Raw genomic sequence first — 20,065 nt, forward strand, 5'->3', positions numbered from 1 at the left:
CCGGTTTTACAGTAGTCTGCAGGAAGAAGATTGTCAAAACGCCATTTTTCAAGTGGTAGTCAACAAGAGCCGCTGACATGTCCCTCTAAATACGCTGGAAATCCATTTTAGCGTGTTGAACTGAACCACCGCCTGGCTAAGTTGACTCTGTCCCCTCTTTGAAAGAAACTGACGAGTTCTTATGCCTGCGCCGTGAACTTCTTAAATCCGAGCATCGCGCCATTGCGGAGGCCGAATGAGTTCTAGGAATGCAAGGGGGCTATGTCCTACTTTAATACAGCCAATACGCTACGGCGAGGCCTTAGGATGGAGGAAAGATTCAGGACTTCAAGGCGACACTCGCCAGCATCCCTGATGCTATCTCAGCAGCCAGTGCCAATGGGGGACCAACGGAAGTACGAGGATGGTTTACAACTTAGATTTGTAGCCGATATCCTTTAAATCCAAGACTTCACCTGCCCTCCAGCTGACATTGTTGCCGGCATCGCTCCCTTCCTTCCATCTCCAGCGCGGGATGCTCTGATCTCCCTCCTCGATTAGCGTCTTGATCCACTCCCCAACCACAGGCAACATCTTGAATCCATGCCCTGAGTCTCCAGTCGCAAGGAAGAGCCCCTTCTTCCCAGAAACTGCATCAATGACATAATCAGAGTCCGCAGTATCGGCGCACCAGCAGATATGCTTGTTGATAAATGGCCTTTCTGCCAGACCTGGGAGAGTTTCTCGAAGGAGCTGGCGAATCTTTTGCTCGTCTGATGCACTCACGAAGTTGTTGTCGACGGGAGGTACAGAAAGACCAGTCGTAGGGGAGTAATTGGTATACCCTCCGCCACTGGGCGAAAACTTTAGGATACCGGTGCCTGGCTCCGGCTCGAAAAAGAAACCCAGGTCGCGCGCGTATGTGACCGGGATGCCTTTCAACTTCTCGGCCTCATCTGGCCGAAGCTGAATATGAAGCACGCTCCAAGCCTTGGCGGTAACTTGCCGTCCAACAGATGGTAGGATATTTCCAAGCGACGCACCAACCGTCAGGATTGTCTTGTCCGCGGTGAAACACTTTCCCGATGCCGTCCGAGCACCAACACACCATACGCCGTCGTATTCCAAGGCGACAACCTCATCGCCTGCATGAATTTCCACGCCTTGACTCTTTACATAATCGTAAGTCGCTTTAAGTGCATTTGCAGCGTGTGCATATCCAGCGAAGCGATTGAAATAACCCTTCCATCCTTCCATCGGGCCATCAAAGGCGGGGGCAGCTTTGGAGATATCTCTGCGGCTTTCAATGTCATCAATCTTGTCCGCCCATGCCGGGTGCGCCTTGATGCTCTGCAGAGACTTTGCCAACGTCTTTCTAGTCTTTTCGGGGGCCGCTGCCGAGTTCGCCAGCAGATATCCGGTCTGGTGGTAGTGCGGGGAAAACGTCGGGTTGTTCGTCCATTCTTCCATGGCCTGGAGGGCTAGTTCGGTGTAAAACGGGTCTTCATACTCTGCACGAATAATCTTGTTGACATCGTTTCCTGCTGAGAGCTCAGGCGGTACTGTTGTGCCTTTCTCGAGTATTGTGATGGACTTGTAGCCGGCGCGGGTAAGGTGGTAGGCTGTCGACAGCCCAAATGTACCGGCACCAATAATCAATACTGATGGCTTCTGACTCGACATTTTCAGAATACTCGGGAATCGAGGCGATCATGGAATAAAAGGATTGGCCAGACTTGGCGGTATTGACAGATGGGTTACCTATTTTGAGTTGTGAGAATACCCATTTCTGAGGGCAACACCTCCGACGTCGGATACCACCCGACTGCGGGTTGCGTCGGAGTCATGCGATCCCCAAGCAAAACTACTGCGGTTGAGGCGGAGAAGTGGAACCCACGACTCGATGCACTCGATTTTAATTTGGACCCTGTGTTGCAATCGGCCCAGGCACACCGACACCGACACAGACGCCCTCCAATCGGTCCCTATCTCCACCGTGGGCGGCATCCGTACCGGTATCTGCGGGGTACTGATTGGCCAACTGGGATGATGCCGTCGATTCGACCTGCCATCTCTTATTTCCGTTATCATCTCGTCCTATCCGTTGCGTTGACGTAACAAGCACCTTTGGCTGATGCAGTCCAGAATCTTTTGGACATTTGTTGGTGCTCTTTGCATGCAGTGGAGTTGCATCTCGTTACCAAAAACATTGACAGTTTTTCACCCGCAAACTCATCCATGTTTTCATCACAACAAACCGCCCGAAGACGCCGTAATGGGGATCTTCGCGTGAGAAGTGGATGCTGGAGGTGTCGAGGTGTGTTGATGTCGCACTGTTCACGTTCAAAAGACTGCCAGACGTGAACTAACCAGCATTTCAATTTAGAACGACGGGTCAAATGCCCCGGTACACACACGAACAAGACTATACTTCGTTGCTGAGGCTAACAAGAATCCCTAGAGCAGCGACCCATCTGCAGTCACTGCCGAAGACTAGGGTTCAGCTGCCGTTATGAAATGCGACTTTCCTGGCAACCGTTCCCGGAATATGGGGACCGACTGGAAAACCGCTTGCGATCCTGTTCTTACAATAGCTTGATAGAAGGGTGGATGTTTCTCAACACAACTTGGCGAGACTTTGAAGAGATTCCAACGATTCCTAATGAGACGAGGGTCAACAACTCCGGACCAGCTGACACAACTTGTAGCTCGCTTGTACCGAACACAAACTCGTCGGATCTAACAATTTCGAGGTATCTTTCTCCACTGAACTTGGCAACGGGAGATGCTTTCTTGTGGAAATACTTCGATGAATTCGTTGCTCCACGCTGTGTCCTAAAGGATGGCATCAACCCCTACCGCCAGATCATCCTCCGGATAGCTGCAGCATCACCAGGTGGCCCTGTTTACCGGAGTATCCTCGCTGTATCATCTCACCAAATGCAAGTTCTTGGGCATTCGGGGCAGCCGAGAAATGTTTGGTCCTATCGAGATCACGCCTCAGTTTCTTTGAGAAAGACAATATCTGAATATTCTTCAGCCACAATTGGTCGATCCCTGAGAATTGAGATGGCCCAGCAAATCATGGCGTCTACACTAATGATGTGTTTTTTCGAAGTATGACTTTTCATACTACTTTATCTAGATTACTCGCACTATCTCTAGACAGGCGACTGACTATGTCGTTACAGATTCTGCACGACTGCTCTGGCTCATGGCGAGTTCATGCAACATTTGCTAGATCCTTCTTGACGTCTAAAATTTGGCATGAGCTCAAGGATGACTATCTTTCCTCGAGCCTGTATGCATTCGCCTCCACATATTTTGCCTACCACGATGCCCTTGCCTTCACAGCTGGCCCGGAAGCGACAGCTGTGTCATACGCAGCAGGCCGGCTGTCGACCCCCATAGACGGATACGACGACTCCATCTTCATGACCTTGACTGGCTGCTCGATACGTCTTATCGAACTACTCGCTCAAATCACGAGCCTGTCTACCGGTTTCCCAACACAAAACTCTGCGGGTCCGGACCAAGTTTCACTTTTTGGAGGTGTCGCCACTAATAATGGCAAGCGCAATTCAATTGAACGAGAGTTGCACCAAATGCAAACCCTTTCAATTCGACACAAGCAATCAGAAGATCGCGCTATCGAGCCCCACGAGTCAGAATGGATATGTGAGCTGAAGCGCCTAACGAGCCTCATGTACTTGTACGCCCGCATCGATGGGTGTAGCCCTTCTCATCCACACATGTTCAGACTCACGGTCCAAATCCTCGAGATCATCCCGAAGATTTCTCTTCGTACAAATACTCTTCTTTGGCCATTGTTTACTGTTGCGACCCTCGGTATCCGGTCTGACTCGGACAATGACCGACGTATGATTCTGAGGAAGCTTCAATCATTGCAGCAAACAAGGCAATTAGGCAATGTGAGAAAGGCGAGGCGTATTATAGAAAATGTTTGGAAAGCACGAGACCTAGAGGTGAGCAATGCGGATAAAGGTTGGTCAATACTTGAAGGTCGGTACGACACGATTAGTTTAGCGTGAACAGTTATGCCATTACTATCTCACAATATCCTATTCACTGATCAAATTGATTTTAACCCGACCTTCACTTTCGATTATTGAATCATGGTCTTGTGTGCTCGACTCAATTGTTGCTCGTAGCTTCTGGTGGAAGGAGGGACCATGCTAAGTGGTGTATCTAAAGTCCTTCTGCTTCTTGTCCGTGATATCTACGAATCCATCAACCGTTCCTTCATGAACCGCCTCTGACTTGCCGTATTTCTTGTCACGTCTCTTGTTCTCCAAGACTGCCACAAACCAGTAAACCAACATTAATACCATGCTAACGACATAGCTCGTTAGCATCGCAATGACTGCCCCGTTGTACTTCGGTGCCTGGGTAGAGATGAATGTCTGAGGTCCAATCAAGTTGCCAGCAGCATAGCCAACTTGAACCAAACTGAAGCAGACAGCTTTTTTTGTCTGGCCTGCCGTGTTGGCTTGCGGGAGGGAGATCCCCACCACGTACGGTGCTGTGATAAATATTAGAAAGTACCATCAAATCATCAGGTTGACTGCACTTACGCCAGTAGAAGTACATGAAATATAGCCCGACCAACTGTGCTGCAATATTCGTTCTGGGAAGCCCATGAACCAGTGCCGTTCCAAGAATGGGGAGCAAAAGCGCGATGCAGGCAACGAGCGTTCTCCTATTATGCCATCGAGCTGCCAGATAGCAAAATGCCCAGGCGCTTGATGTAGCCAGAACGCCGAATGGCATGGTCAAGAGGCTAGCTTCCAGCGAAGTAAAACCAAGGTTGTTGATAATAATGCTGCCAAAGTTGACGAGGCCTCCGTTTGGGATGTTGATAAATATGTTGAATACGAAAATGATCCAAATTTTGATATCTAGTAACGCTTCCCAAACTTGATCCCACTTCCAGACTTTGTTGGCAATACCAGTGCGATTAGCAGCAAGACGTTTCGTCGCATAGTATTTTTGCTCTTCAGTCAAAAAGTGGGCATTCATGGGGCTGTCCGGAAGGGTGAACCAGATGAAGATAGAGTAAAGAACGTTGATGGTACCAGTCAGGAGGTACAGGTACTGCCATTTGAGAAGAGGGGCTGAGTCTGGAATCCTACCAACTAACCATGCGAAGAAACCATTAAAGACCGAGGAGAAATACGCAAAAATGACTGCATATAGTTAGTCGGTGGATGCTTCTGCCAGTGGAATATACATTTCTCTTACTGGCATTTCTTGGGGGTTGTTCTTTCTTCGTGTAAAAGCTCGATACGAGAATCGTCAATGATGGAGAAATGGCAGACTCAATAAAGCCCATGAAGAATCGAAGGGCCATGAAGCCGGACCAGCTCCGGCAAGGTGCATGCAAAAGGGTCAAGACAGACCAGAGTAAGGATGCAGCGCAGAGAAACTTTGCGGGTGGAAATCGGAGGACAAGGTAGGATGCAATGACATATCCGATCAGTTGCTAGATAGTCAACGTTAGCTGTTGCATATTCAATTGCGAATACTGGCCAACTTACTCCCAGAGGGAGAACACTTCCGAGCCAACTGTATTGTTGTCCAACAAACCCGTTGTCCGTTTGGAAGCCATATAGTGATGCAGTTCCCATTTGGACTTTGTCGACTGCTCCGAGGGTAGCTGTGAACAATAGCTGTGCGCGTGGATTTCAGCTTGATAGCACACACCTAATGCACAAACACATATCACTCACCAGTGGGATCATCCAAGCGTCAATCTTCTTCACAATCTTCTTCTCCATTTCAGGAGTCATTGGTGGATAATTGTTCGCGTTCGCCAAGAACTCCGCGGCCTCGTCAAGGGTGCCATCTTGCGGTGCTTTGGTTATTTCAGACTGTCCCTGGATATTCGAGGAGCTCGGATGAATGACATTTATATCCGGCTGTTCTGCCGGACTCTCTTTCATGCCGTTCATGATGCCGCCGGGCCCCTTTTGATCAAAATGTTGTTATCACAGCGGGTAGCCTTCGCTTGAAGCAAGTCAAATTATACGCACTGGGACCGAGAGAACACAGATAGTAAAATGGGGACGATCGTTTCTATTTAGCTAGGCATGAGGTTTTGTAGGCTCGATGACGCGCCTGCTGGAACTAGCATTTTCATATCACCAGCATATCTCCGATCGGATAAAAGCCAGCGTTGTTGACCGGCATGGGGTAAATTCAGGGCTTTATCGTCGACTGCATCAACCCCGGGTTCTTATCACTCGCAATATGAATTCGCCATGCATGGATCCACCCGGCGACGCGCAGCTTTGAGCCGAGAGCTGTGATAGGACTCTTTTGATTGGAAGGTCTAAACGACGAAGTTGGAGTACAGGCTTTTGGCCGTATCTTCCTCTCTGGTTTCACAAACCCTGCTATCGACGAAGCTGCACCGGATGCAGATCACCTGTCATAGTGCATGACTGACTGATAAGCGCATGAGTTTGTGGCAGTTCGAATCGACGGGCGTTGGCTGTGTTCGTTATCCTCGTGCGTCTTGGGGTAATGGTTGCCTGAGCATTCGCCGATTGAATCTGCGACATCGGCATTTCGCTATTTCGCTATTTCTGCAGGATTGGCGATGATGCATGCAGAAGTAGTACATCATATAACATGATCATGCTCTTGTGAAGCCTTTGCGTCCTAATCTTGATCTCTTGTTGACTGGGTAGTTATCACCATTTGTTAGACACTGAAATGGCTGTTGGAACAGCTGCTTCCCAAATTGAGCCTAAGAGTATCAACTTCGCGATCGGTAAGGCAGTCGTTGTTCTTCGCTGCGAGAGCTGTTAGCTAAATATTGCACGACTAGATCGCGGTGGTACCTTCACAGATGTTTGGGCTTCCATTCCAAGTCAACCCGATGTGGTGTTGAAGCTATTGTCTGTGGACCCCGGCAACTACGATGATGCGCCGGCTGAAGGCATCAGGCGGATTTTGGAGATGGTGTCTGGCACAACCATCCCACGCCGGTCGCCCATTCCCAAAGATTCAATCCACTCAATACGCATGGGAACTACCGTCGCAACAAATGGTGAGCGCTTTATCTTATATACTATACGGTTTCGGCTGATCCTGTAATCAGCACTCCTTGAGCGAAAAGGAACCCGACATGCCTTTGTAGTCACCCAAGGCTTTTGCGATCTCCTCGACATCGGCTATCAATCCAGACCTAAACTTTTTGACCTTGGTATCCGCAAGCCAGAGCTTCTTTACGACGAAGTTGTCGAGATTTCAGAACGTCTCACGGTGGAGGCGTACGATGAAGATACCTACAAAACTGCCCGTACTCAGCCGAAAGAGTCGCCCGGGTTATTTGTCAAAGGCATCACTGGAGATATTTTGCGAGTCATCCGGCCCTTGAATGAAGACGAAGTCCGTCAGAAGCTCTTGGAAATCAGATCTAAAGGCATCGAGACCCTGGCAATTTGTCTCGCCCACTCCTATATGTACCCTGATCACGAAAATCGAGTTGCTGATATCGCGCGGGATCTTGGTTTCCAGCATGTCTCGACATCATCGAGTGTAGGTGCCAACATGATCAAAATGATTTCAAGAGGAAGCTCGGCCTCGGCGGATGCCTACCTCACTCCCGAAATCGTCCGCTACGTCAACGGATTTGCGAAACAGTTTCAAGGCGGCAACCTTGACGACATCTCATGTGAGTTTATGCAAAGCGATGGCGGCCTTGTCAACCACAAGGCCTTCAGTGGATTACGCGGCATTCTTAGCGGCCCTGCCGGTAAATTTCCCCTTTATGTCCTTAGTGTTCTACAAAATGTGGCTAATATGTCTTCAGGAGGAGTCATTGGTCACGCTCGCACTTCATATGATGGCAAGTCCCCCATTGTTGGTTTTGATATGGGTGGAACATCTACCGATGTGAGCCGTTATGGAGGATCCTTGGAGCATGTCTTCGAGTCGACCACCGCCGGCGTTTCAATCCAAAGTCCTCAATTGGGCATCAACACTGTCGCTGCAGGCGGTGGCAGCATGTTGTTTTGGCGTGACGGGCTCTTCAAGGTCGGGCCTGAGGTATGTCCTCCTGCTTCAATTGTAGTCATTGGCGCTGGCAGCTGACTATGCTCCAGAGTGCTGGAGCCCACCCCGGCCCAGCTTCATACAGGAAAGGTGGTCCGCTCACTGTGACTGACGCTAACCTTTTGTAAGTCGCTGCTCAAAATTGGGGGGTGATGATGCGCTAATATCAACAAGTCTTGGTCGACTGATCCCGACTTACTTCCCTGCCATCTTCGGCCCCGACGAGAACTTGCCGTTAGATTCAGAGATTGTCGCTACCAAGTTTGAAGAACTCACCAAGACAATCAACGCTGATACGGGACGCTCGATGTCGCCTTATGAAGTCGCAGTCGGCTTCATCGACGTTGCCAACGAGTCCATGAGTCGGCCCATCAGAGCCCTTACCGAGGCCCGCGGTTTCGTCACCGCTGACCACAACCTCGCAACCTTTGGCGGTGCCGGGGGTCAGCATGCATGTGAAATCGCGGAGAAGCTGGGAATCGACCGCATCGTCATTCACAAATATTCCAGCATTCTCTCGGCGTATGGAATGGCGCTGGCGGAAGTGGTCCAAGAGGCTCAAGAGCCTAGCTCCGAGATGCTGTCCGATGAGACCCTTCCCAGACTCGGTAAAAGAATCGACTACCTCAAGAAAAATGCAGCAGATGGACTACTCTCCCAGGGCATCAAGGAAGCCTCTATTCAATACGAACCGTATCTCAACCTCAGATACAATGGAACCGACACTAACTTTATGATTCTTCGGCCTGAGGACGGCGATTGGCTCTCGGCTCTGGAGAGAGAGCATCTACGAGAATTGTCTTTCACCTTCCCCAGATCAAGGAAGGTTCATGTCGATGACATCCGCGTGCGCGGAGTTGGTAAGGCTGAAGAGTCTAGCACGGACAATGATCGACTCGTGAAGGAACTGAAGACGATATCATTTAGCGCTGTCACCAAGGGCGAGGACACCACCGTAGGCAACCCGCCTTTTTATGTACTTAAGCCTTTACTTACTCAGTTCCAGACCAACGCATACTTTATTCGAGGCGGTCTTCAACCCACCAAGGTTTTTCGCCTCAACACATTGCAGCCGGGAGAAATTGTCGCCGGCCCAGCGATCATCATTGACAGCACGCAAACCGTTGTGGTTGTTCCTGGGTCGCAGGCCAAGATTCTGACTTCTCACTTGGTCATCGATGTCGTCGACAAAGTGAACAAGAACAAGCTTGAAGATGACGGGGAGCTGGTAGTTGACCCCGTGAAACTTAGCATCTTCGGCCATCGTTTCATGAGTATTGCCGAACAGATGGGCCGAACACTTCAAAAGACGAGTCTTTCCCTCAACATCAAAGAGCGTCTCGACTTTTCCTGTGCCATCTTTAGTCCCGACGGAGACTTGGTCGCTAATGCGCCGCATGTTCCCGTTCATCTGGGAAGCATGAGTTATGCTGTCAAGTACCAGCATGAGCTGCACCATGGAAAGTTGCGCCCTGGAGATGTGTTGCTTTCGAATCACCCCGAAGCTGGCGGTACTCATCTCCCTGGTCAGTCGCTTGATCCCTGTACCTAGTGAGCCAATATGCTAACTTTAGTAGACATCACGGTCATCACCCCAGTATTCGACGAAGATGGAAAGACGATCTGCTTCTACACTGCTTCGAGGGGTCATCACCTCGACATCGGCGGATCGAAGGGCAACTCTATGCCACCGTAAGAACATCTTAAGGCGTCCAATCGTGTCCTCGTACTGACATGAAGCAGTGATTCAACGGAGCTTTGGCAAGAGGGGGCTGCAATCAAGTCATTCTTCCTCATCAGAGATGGCACTTTTGATGAGGATGGCATCATTTCCATTCTCCTCGCCCCAGGAAATTATCCCGGTTGCAGCGGCTCTCGCCGTCTCCCAGACAATCTTTCCGACCTGAAGGCTCAGGTTGCAGCCAACACCAAAGGCAGCAGTCTCATCAAAGCCCTCATGGAAGAGTTCGGGAAGCCTATTGTACACTTCTACATGGCGAAGATCCAAGAGAATGCCGAAGTATCCGTCAGGAAATACCTCCTCTCTGCATACAAGAGATTCGGATCCAAGCCACTGAAAGCTGTGGATTATCTCGACAACGGCTCGTGCATGAAAGTGTCTATCACCATTGACGAGTCAGGGTTTGGCACGTTCGATTTCACCGGAACATCATGCGAGATGCTGTCGAATATGAACGCACCACCGGCAATCACCTACTCGGCCCTAATTTACACTCTTCGACTCCTGATTGGGTCCGACATACCTCTTAACCAGGGATGTCTCACTCCGACAAAGGTCATCATCCCCAAGAACACCTTCTTAAACCCTGGTCCAACATCGGCAGTCTGCTGCGGCAACACCCTTACTTCACAACGTCTAGTAGACCTCCTCCTCAAGGCGTTTAGAGCAGCCTCCGGATCGCAAGGGTGCATGAACTGCTTCGGCTTCTTTGGCAACTCCGTCGATCCTGCAGCTTCGCTGGACTCTATCACCAACAACAGTCAGGGCTTTGGCTTCGGTTACGGAGAGACTATCTGTGGCGGCGAAGGAGCTGGTCCGACTTGGAATGGTGCGTCAGCCGTCCAAATACATATGACCAACACCCGGACCACAGATATGGAGATCATTGAGAAGAGGTACCCCGTGTTGATCCGTGAGTTCTCGATTCGACAGGGCAGTGGCGGACGAGGCAAGTTCAGGGGTGGGTGCGGTATTGTACGTGACTTTGAGTGCCGCGCACCGTTGACTTATGGCATCATCTCGGAGCGCCGGGTGCACCAGCCCTACGGCATGATGGGCGGCGAAAATGGTCAGTCGGGGGCGAATTATTGGGTCCAAAAGACGGAGGATGGCGGAGAAAGGTGGATCAACATCGGACCCCGGGGCCAAGTCGATATGAAGACCGGAGATCGGTGCGTGATTCATACCCCAGGAGGTGGCGGTTGGGGTGTTCCGGAAGAGGACGAGGACGACGGCGGCCAAAAGCAGACTAACGAGTTCAACGGCATCGACGGTCCTTGGGAGGCGAACGTCAAGTACCCACGAGCAACTGGCAGCCTTCATGCCTTTTCCGCTGCTCAAGAAGCTTCATCGTAGAAGATTCATCGATGCAGTCACAACAATAGATGGAGACTTTTGCGAGATGACAACAGTATTCATTTTATCAATCGTCTCGCTCTCCATGTATTGGGCCGTGATATTGAGGGTGCCGACCGCCGGAATGGACTCCAATGTAGTGGGGATTTTCTTAGTGCCAGCAAAACTCAAGATAGAATTGAATTTGTTCATGATATCCTAATAGAGCCGGGTATTGTACTTACAGGTTGGGCAACATTCTTCAAGTTGTTCAGAGTGGCATCCTGGAAGCTCTGGCTGGGATCTTGGATAGTTGTAAAATTAGCATTCTAGCAGTCCTACTTCGGAATACTCTTCTTGGCATTTTCATGCTCTTTTAGGATCTACCAAACCATATCTTTAATTAGTTGGATTGTTTCTAGCGACTACACGGGATGTTTCATAAGTAGGCGTCTTTTGGAGCGGGGGCTGTGAGCCCACGACTTACATTCTCCTTGACCTGCTCAGACTCATGAGTGTTGTCGTCGGGAAGTTCGGGAATAGGAACTGCCTCGACGTTCACCATAGACTTGAGATCCCTCAAAGTCTTAGAGGCTTGGCTTAGAGTTACTACTATTATAACCCATTTTTTCTCTGAAGACTTTTAATTTTTAAGTTTGAGGTAATGGTTGAAATCAGTTGGCAGAAGCAGTTATGGTTAAAGTGGTAGACAGCCCCGTGGAGAATAACCACGAGTTCTGTTTATTTGTATTCATCTTCCTTGCTACCGTACAACGGCGATGTGCCACATACGGGACTAAACGTAATCTCAACGATTTTCCTCCTGCAAGCCTAGGGTACCGTAGCCTCAGAGCAAAAATGGTGGAACCAAGAGGTTTGCTCTTCGCAATTTCTTCGATTTTGGGGCATTTCGACGAAAATAAATTCCAAAAGCTGTCGTCAGGCTATCAGGCATGCATTCGTTACCATTCTCGGTCCCTGTCGGCATGTGTCTGGTGATGACTTTTGGCTTGTAGGCCTCGGCAGTGGATCCTTGGCAAACTCGGACATGAGAAAGGAATCCAACGCGTCTCAGTTTGGGGGCTTGATGTCGCGAATGGATGCGAGAATTTAGTGAAGTCACCCCGGCTTGATGCCTTCAAGCTTTAGATGGAAGGCATACTCTTGTCATGAAAGTGACCACAGTTTCTAGGCTTGAAATATTTACGCTCACCGAGACCCCTAATCTGCCCTAAGTTTGACTAGCTGAACTAAGTCTGAAGACCTACCGCAGTTGCGCTTTTGTGGCAGCGGAATGCGTCTGTGAAGGCCAGATTGTAAAGCATAGTAGCTTAGGAGGATGACCCTAACCCTTACACATCTTGCTATAATCCAGATTTAAGAGGATGTTGGGAATAACCCCAACCTTTGCAGCTCGCGACATAGTCATGGCTTGCAGTTATCAAGTTACGTCATCCAAGGTGGAACTGTAGGAGTGGGCTAAATAGATAAGGTTAACAATAATGGCTGGTGGCAACATAACCAGAGTGTTAATGTCTTTTCGTCTTAGTGAACCAGGATTGACATAGGACACGTGATGTAACACGCGACCGCTGTGTATGTAGACGGGTGCACGGCGGAACATCTGGGGAGGGATCAACCTTGACGATATTCCTTTCTTCACACCTAGCTTTCACCTTGTTGCTCACGTGTTTATTCATTTCTGCACTGTTTACTTGGTTTTCATTAGTCCTTCGTTTGCGACACATACGACCACCTCGGGATCGATCCCGATCCCTTGATAGGCAGATAGATAATCAGCTGAGGGCTAGGAAATAAAGTTTAAGGAGAACGTGCTGTACGAGTTATACGAGAGCCATGCCGGTAGGTGCCACTGCGGGGTTGTGGCCACTAGTCGGTACATCTATTAAAAGTGTGGAGTCACGGTGGATTTATGAGTGGAACCATTTTTACAATTAAACCAGTCGCACCCGATTGGATGGAAAATTGCCCGTGTGTTGCCAGTCTTGGCAAGTGTCGCCTCAATGTGTGGATACGTACCTTAATATTAGAGGTTGATGTTGAACCGCTTGCGCAGTTAAAGTACTGAGTAGTTGTTCAGAATAACCGTGCTGAAGATATCCCTGAGTCGTGTACCTGGCAACACCTAGTTGAGGGAGGTGGATAATTAACTTGACTCGCAGTGCAAAGATGAGTTAACGTTTTTCGGGCAGACCCTAACGCTTGGTGCCGCGAAGCCAAATGCATCACTAGGCACGGTGGCAGAGCGCTCGCCGGCTAATTGGCCAAGGCGCGTAGAGCAGTATTCGATTTATCGCCAAAGGTTCCTAACATAAGGGTATTGACGCCATAAATTCTGTAATTACTCCACATCTAGCAGTGAGAGGTCTTGGTATTTGTGTGTGAATGCGACCCAAAGGGCTGTAGGCTCCTTGACAGTATTTCGATTAATGTCCATAGAAACGCCATCAAAATGTGGATGAACACCAGAAGAGCACAAGTAAAGTTTGGATAAGACTTCAGATAAAGTTAAGCACCATCGTAGCCTTCTTTTACTCTTGGCCCCAATGTCGGTCAAAGCTTATTTCCGATGATTGCTGTTGTATTAAAGTAGGCTGTGGCTCGTGCCACTAATTCGAGTCAAACCTGTGTGTCTTTGCGTAGCAGAGTGTAGCAATAAATCATACTTGGCAATAAAACGTAGCGAATGATAAAGAGGGTGATGCGACTATGACTTTGCCAATAACCATCCACATTTCAAACACAAAGCCTCGAATACCTGAACTTTCTCAAGCTAGCAAGCAAATCCATCCGCCTCGGATCCCCCAATTTAGTTGGCCTCGGCGCCCTGGGCACCGCAAAGGTTTTCGCAGTAGTAGGTGAACTGGGAGTTGATTTTTGTCAGCATTGCGTCGCGACGTGCGAGTGTTGTGATGTGATTGCCTCACCTCATCTCCCCCAATGTGCCACGCGTCAGAGCGGCACTCAAGACCGTTCTGTGTTGTTTTCTAGTTAGCGTCAAAGTCCTTCGCGGGAGTAAGCGAACGAGGCATTCCGCATACAAAGTTGCAGTCAGGGCATTTGTCCCACTGATTATTGCCGGTATTGCGAGCCTTGTACTTGTTGCAAGCGCACTTTGTGGCATCTGTCACGATCTCGTAGTCCTTGTAGGAGCCGTAGGTGAGACCGTAAGGCGTTCCGTTGCCGGTAGAACCGTACTGCCTGGCCGTGACACAGACTGCAGCGCTGTGCAACTTGGCAGCGGCGCTGGGAAGAGCTCGTCAGAATCCTGGGGATCAATGGGGTAAGATTTTAGATGGAGAGCTTACACGGAAGCCAAGGCCGCGAAGGTGATGAGCGAGATGATCTGCATTTTGGCTAGGTTTTCCGTTTGAAGTGGAAGATGGGGAAATAACGCTGGGAGTTGATAGTTAACTGAGTTTTTAAAAAAACAGATGGGATCAAAAGGTAGACCAGCTAGGGCTAAATACAAAAGAAGAAATCAGAAAGAAGTTTCAAAAGAAGTTCTAGACAATGGAGGGTAATCACATCTCGTAATCCTTTATCTGCCAGCTTTCACTTCTTTAATTGTGAATAATATAATTCACGGCAACTATCGGCATCATTACTCGGTCACGGCAAGGCCAAATTGCCATTTTCGTGACAACGTGATCTAGACTTACATCCAGTGGAAGAAATGTGCCGCTTGTTCCCAGGTTCCAAGCTGAGAGAAGATATCTACGGCTACTGAATTTCATTCGGCTCCAGAATACGCGATTGTTGAGTCATGATGTACAGGGTATGCTATATTCCATGAAGAAGGTGCTAATTTGACATTCAACGATTACAACCCTGAATTATTACCTTGTTAGGCAGTGAAGTAACCAAACAGGTGGAAAAAGAGTCGGCTCAAGGGCCCGAAGAAGATCCACCCTTGATTTTGAACCGGCACCCCCTTCCCACCCTCTCCAAATATACCCCTTGCCCTGTATCCCAGCATGACTCGCAAAGGAGATGTCTGGCCCACGTGCATGGTTACTCTTGAGATGTTTTCAATCGTTTGGGTGAACATGACGGAAAAAGCAAAGACACAGTGAGCAGATTTTCGGGAGATGAGCGTTATCGAAAATCAGCGCAACCATCATACACTCGAAATGTGACAACACGGCAGCCTCGAGGACGACATCACGTATAAAGTCTCCCCAAACTCCCACCACTTGGTCATTTTTCTTCACCCTTCATCACTCTCACCGCCATATCCTCTCGTTCAAAACATCCTCACTTCCTTCGTTTTAAAATGGTCTCCATTCGCCTCATCACTGTCCTCTCGGCTGCGGCCGCCCTCGTGAGCGCCGCTCCGCTTGCCGACCGGGATGCTGCTGCAAACACCACCGAGGCCGTCGACCGCGACCTGCGCAGAGGTGAACTCCTGCTCTTCGGAGAGGGTCGCTGTAAGTACAATCCATCTCAAGCATGGTCACATGTAAGCTTTCTGACATAATTCCCCTTTAATAGCTCAAATCATCACCGAGGACACGTACAAGCTCCTTCTTAAGACTATGAACATCCTTCCCGAGCCCCCTGCTATCGACTACGAGTGGATCAAGGCCGGTGATGCTTTCTCCCTGGCAAACAATACCGACGCAGCTCTCGACAAGCGGGACTGCGACAGCAACTACCAGACGGTTGTTGACAGAAAGGAGCGCTTCGTTGACTGGGACGTGCAAATGTCCCCCGTTGTGATTGGTGCCGGCAGCAAGGGCATCGACATCACTATCTCCAAGTCCTGGTCCATCAGCAACTCAGTCACGGTCAGCGCTGGCATCGACCTCACTCTTATTAAGGACCGCCTCAAATCTAGCCTCGGCGTCAACTACAGCCAATCCTGGACAACCCAACAGGGTTTTCTCATCCGCGGAACCATTGACAACGGTGAGACTGGAGTCGTCATCACCCGACCCTGGACGAACCGCGTTTACGGACGCACCTTCCAGGGATGTGTTGGCAGCCTTCGCCAGACTGGCACATATATGGCCGACTCCCATGAAGAGGGCACCTACGAGAACGTCAACTGGGTTGGTGGTGCCATCACTGCTTGCATCAAGAATCAGCGTTCCATCCCTCTCTCCCGCTGCAACGGAAGCGGCAACTTTCGATAGAGGGTTTCCTATAATGATCATCGTGGTCTAGCAGTCCTGTGATCCAGTGTCCCATCTCCAGGACCCGCTTTTAGACAGACTGGGGATAGATGGAATCTAATGCCTATCTACTAATATCGACATAATTATGTATTTAGTATTTAGTATAGATGTTATATGATAACCAAGCAATAGAAGTTAGTGGATGGGAACTCTTTATTGACATTACCATTTGAAATCTTATGTGAAGCTAAATGTAGTTTAATTTCTAATCTTAAAAGCATGTGAATACAGGCAGAAAGAGTTTAGTCTTTATACTTAGGGTTAGATCAGTGGTTATTCAACTTTCTAGAGCTTTTTCTTTATGCTAGTTTAATTCACCTTATCTACCTGTTATGATCCGACTAGTTGGTGTGCTGGCCGGTGTGACTATATAGTGTAGAACAAGGGATAATGGTGCCGGTGCATCACTACTGACGCTTTGTTTTGTGGCGCAGTTGGTTGCCTTGACTTTCTCGTGACAGGTCATTAGCGGAGAAAACCATTATACAGGCTCACGAGTGACCACGTTGTTTTCCCACGCAACACCAGACCATAACCCTAGCATACTAGCAGAATACCGCGACCAATGGCGAACAGGTCGCCAACTACATCACCAAAATGTACATCTATCTTCACTTACCTATTTAACTCCCTTACTGTTTATTTCTAACTATATAAATAAAAAAATTAAAATACTCCCCTTAATCCAGGCTTTCTATACACGTTTTATTGACTAAATTTACTTATCCAAAATTTAAGGAACTCTACCCTTTATCTATTCGGTATTGACTATATTATGTTAGGAAGTTTTAACAAACTCTAATACAGTTCGTTACAGACTGTATGTTAGGCCCTATTTATTCGTTAGTGATGATTTCAACAGCTTCGCGAAGAAACCATTGTCGATGTCATGTTAGATTTCAATCGCTAGCGGATGACACCTAGGGAGTATTACATAGAGAGTGTAGATTAATACAACTTTATAGTTATAATAGACATATTGGATTAAGGCTAACATGATTTACCTGTTACAAGCTCAGCTATTCCACGGTGAGATCCATGTTTTCTTTCCTGCCGTTTAGGATGATGGCCTTCAGGAGCAATGTATGAAGTCACTTGCAAATTGCCTCCTTTAATCATCATCGAGAGCCACATATGTGCACCCCGAGACTCTTTCAATCTCCTATGAGTCACGATCTCGTGCAAAGCATCCCAGTAGGCGTCTACATACTGGCCGCGGCCTTTGTATTCCATCCACTTCGTCATTGCAGAGGCAATTGCCTCGTCATCAGCACCGTAGTGACAAACGGGAATGTAAAATTTGATATCAGGTCGCTCCTCCCGGGAGGGCCCAATGTCGAAATAGTAGACGAAAGTACCCCAAAGGCCAGCGGTGTCAATACCGTCGATCGATGCGTTGTACTGAGGCGCTCTGGGTAGGTCCTTGTCTCGAGGAAAATCTGCGGGAAGGTTGCAGACAGCCTTCATGAGCTCCCAAACATTTTCCAGCATATCCGGTTCAATATTGATCGTGTCTCCCATACTCAAGACCGACTTGACGCTCTCAAATGAGGTTCGAGACTCGATGCAGTAGACTTTGACGCGCGCGTCAGATGAACTGATAACATCAATACCCAGCCACAGGGGTGTCAAGGTCAAGCCAAGTTTCAGCGTGTCGTCCTTGAGGAAAGCGAAGACAGAACTCATGCTAGAACTTTGAGGAATTGCCGTAGCGATCGCCTCTTCCCACGTCGCCAACGGAGTCAAACCGATTTGACCAAGCTTTCGCGGGAAGAAATAGGCCTTGGGAAGAATGTCGCGACCCAAGAACTCGAAACCAAGACAGATGTTCGTCATCACAGACCTTTCCTTTGTCTCCAGATACTTGTGCTGGGGCGTGTCATAGAATTTGGCAATAAAGTGATTGAACAGGCTAAGGTCTAAGGATGGAACTTGCGGCATCATGTTGTAGAGCATCTCGGTGGCAGGTTTCATATTCAGGGGATCCATACGTACCCGCGAACCGACTGAAGGGCTCCATCACCATGCGAATCTCAGGTTTGGTATCGGGCTGGTTCCATCTCCAGCTATATTCGATGTGAGTGCCGTCAAGAGATAGCCCGCTGTCCCCGCTCTCCAATGCTGGGTTGCTGAAGCCGGGGGATATACCCAGCCTAGGGACGACCTGGTGGTAGACGAAGAGTAAGGCTTCGACCTGGGCCTCTAGGCTGTAGCCGGCATTGCGTAAGAGTACCGCAAAGTGGGGCCCAACCATCTTCCACCAGTAGTCGCTGTGCTCGTCACTAGGCGGGAGCCACTTTGATACTAATGGAAAAACTGGCGTTGCCCTTGGCGACTCCAACTTGGAATTCATGACATTGGTTCCATCGACCAAAGATGGTTTGGCTTTCCTTCCAAAGGACTGTTCTATGCGTTTAATACTTGCGCAATGAAATCGTTTGAATGGTGCATCTCACCGAGTCCAGCCAGGGCAAATAGTCCGAAGTGGTTGACTCCATCATGTGAAATATGACGAGCTTCGCGGCTATGGCGGGTTCCAAAGTATTTGATAATCAAGCTAGATGAATGGACTATTTTTTCGCCAACGAATCAGGCTGGTACTTGTGATACCTCTTGTATGGAATGTATCGCCGTGTGTGCATGTAAGGCACCAATTTTTACATCAAGACAAGACCACAATGAGTACAACAAATATTGAATCATTGACAAGGTTACCACTTAAATAAAATCTACTCTCAGAAATAGAAGGTTAAGAGCCAACTCTAAGAGAAACTTTTAGAGAGGTTAACAAACAATGATTAGCGATGAGACTCAAGCATAATACGGAGAGTGACTCTTGAAATTTCCATCCGAGTGGTGCGAGACACTACTTTTACTAAAAGCGGGGTAAAGCTAATGAGGGCTTGAGAAAGTTACAGTCAAATAGTAGTTAACTGGGTTTTGGGTACTTCTCTCTATTGTATGTTTTGTGTATTTCGGCTCCAAGTGCTGTGAATTATAAATTTCTAGACATCAAGCTTAAGGCAGCTCTGCGAAAAACATATGCTTCGTTACTCAAAAAGTCCTGTGGCGGGAAAAACTTAAAGTGACACGACTTGATGCGCTTCGTTTAGGTTTGAACTCTGGTGGACGAAACCAATTGGCGCTTTGGGGGGGTGGCGGCTCATAAGCGGCTAATAACAACCAGCTGCGCTGCACAGCAAAAGCTTCAGTGGTAGAAAACCTACTGGCCCCAGTCCGTCTGGCGCTGCACCCCGCACAAATCCAATGTAAACTCCGCCTGTTCTCCGAAGCCGAGAATGGTGTCATCGAGGCCAGCAAGTTCCCAACCTCTCATTAGTAGAGGTGGTTACAGAACACCGAGCAATATCCATCAACCTTGTGCGATCTTCAAAAGCTCCTTTAGCAGATGCAGAGAGCCGTTGATGTATTTAAACAAAGAGGAAGTCCAAATCACTGCTCAATAAGACCCCCTAGAGGTCTTAACATGTCTAACGATAAACGCTGACTGGTTCATATTCATTATGGAACCAGGTGAGCTCGTAGAGTGGTATCAGTTCATATGTCGATTAGCGTTGAAGTATATCGGAACCGGCCTTCAGTTATAAATCTTATCTTGCGCAGCTATAAAAGCCAGCAGTAAATACTTGACACTATCTCTACCATCGGGCTTTGATACCAGAAAGAGCAGCCTCCCAGACACTTCATGAAATTACCACCTTTCTTT

At 48.6% G+C, this 20,065-nt stretch overlaps 7 protein-coding genes across 7 annotated transcripts; 3 read left to right on the plus strand and 4 right to left on the minus strand.

The window, feature by feature from the left end:
- Positions 1 to 408: 408 nt before the first annotated feature.
- On the minus strand, positions 409 to 1,662 carry EsH8_X_000005 (NAD(P)/FAD-dependent oxidoreductase; the record flags this gene model as incomplete). The annotated part of the gene is made up of 1 exon (XM_083274093.1): positions 409 to 1,662. The coding sequence occupies one exon, from the start codon at positions 1,660 to 1,662 to the stop codon at positions 409 to 411; it is 1,254 nt and encodes a 417-aa protein (XP_083119485.1).
- A 927-nt stretch (positions 1,663 to 2,589) lies between these two features.
- EsH8_X_000006 (fungal specific transcription factor domain-containing protein) lies at positions 2,590 to 4,031 on the plus strand (the record flags this gene model as incomplete). The annotated part of the gene is made up of 2 exons (XM_083274094.1): positions 2,590 to 3,096; positions 3,171 to 4,031. 2 exons carry the CDS (start codon positions 2,590 to 2,592, stop codon positions 4,029 to 4,031), a joined length of 1,368 nt encoding a protein of 455 aa, XP_083119486.1.
- Positions 4,032 to 4,175: 144 nt separating this feature from the next.
- EsH8_X_000007 (uncharacterized protein) lies at positions 4,176 to 5,951 on the minus strand (the record flags this gene model as incomplete). Its single annotated transcript, XM_083274095.1, has 5 exons — positions 4,176 to 4,522; positions 4,575 to 5,186; positions 5,242 to 5,482; positions 5,538 to 5,669; positions 5,730 to 5,951. The coding sequence occupies 5 exons, from the start codon at positions 5,949 to 5,951 to the stop codon at positions 4,176 to 4,178; spliced, it is 1,554 nt and encodes a 517-aa protein (XP_083119487.1).
- Positions 5,952 to 6,717: 766 nt separating this feature from the next.
- Positions 6,718 to 11,158, plus strand: EsH8_X_000008 (uncharacterized protein; the record flags this gene model as incomplete). The annotated part of the gene is made up of 8 exons (XM_083274096.1): positions 6,718 to 6,775; positions 6,833 to 7,054; positions 7,106 to 7,762; positions 7,820 to 8,055; positions 8,112 to 8,185; positions 8,236 to 9,587; positions 9,639 to 9,753; positions 9,805 to 11,158. The coding sequence occupies 8 exons, from the start codon at positions 6,718 to 6,720 to the stop codon at positions 11,156 to 11,158; spliced, it is 4,068 nt and encodes a 1,355-aa protein (XP_083119488.1).
- Positions 11,159 to 13,967: 2,809 nt separating this feature from the next.
- EsH8_X_000009 (uncharacterized protein) lies at positions 13,968 to 14,510 on the minus strand (the record flags this gene model as incomplete). The annotated part of the gene is made up of 4 exons (XM_083274097.1): positions 13,968 to 14,021; positions 14,086 to 14,133; positions 14,200 to 14,404; positions 14,467 to 14,510. The coding sequence occupies 4 exons, from the start codon at positions 14,508 to 14,510 to the stop codon at positions 13,968 to 13,970; spliced, it is 351 nt and encodes a 116-aa protein (XP_083119489.1).
- A 924-nt stretch (positions 14,511 to 15,434) lies between these two features.
- Positions 15,435 to 16,296, plus strand: EsH8_X_000010 (uncharacterized protein; the record flags this gene model as incomplete). Its single annotated transcript, XM_083274098.1, has 2 exons — positions 15,435 to 15,588; positions 15,653 to 16,296. The coding sequence occupies 2 exons, from the start codon at positions 15,435 to 15,437 to the stop codon at positions 16,294 to 16,296; spliced, it is 798 nt and encodes a 265-aa protein (XP_083119490.1).
- An 867-nt stretch (positions 16,297 to 17,163) lies between these two features.
- Positions 17,164 to 18,839, minus strand: EsH8_X_000011 (uncharacterized protein; the record flags this gene model as incomplete). Its single annotated transcript, XM_083274099.1, has 4 exons — positions 17,164 to 17,170; positions 17,549 to 18,257; positions 18,334 to 18,739; positions 18,795 to 18,839. The coding sequence occupies 4 exons, from the start codon at positions 18,837 to 18,839 to the stop codon at positions 17,164 to 17,166; spliced, it is 1,167 nt and encodes a 388-aa protein (XP_083119491.1).
- Positions 18,840 to 20,065: the final 1,226 nt, after the last annotated feature.

The sequence above is a fragment of the Colletotrichum jinshuiense genome, chromosome 10, assembly GCF_051148585.1.
Source record: "Colletotrichum jinshuiense chromosome 10, complete sequence".
Taxonomy (NCBI): domain Eukaryota; kingdom Fungi; phylum Ascomycota; class Sordariomycetes; order Glomerellales; family Glomerellaceae; genus Colletotrichum; species Colletotrichum jinshuiense.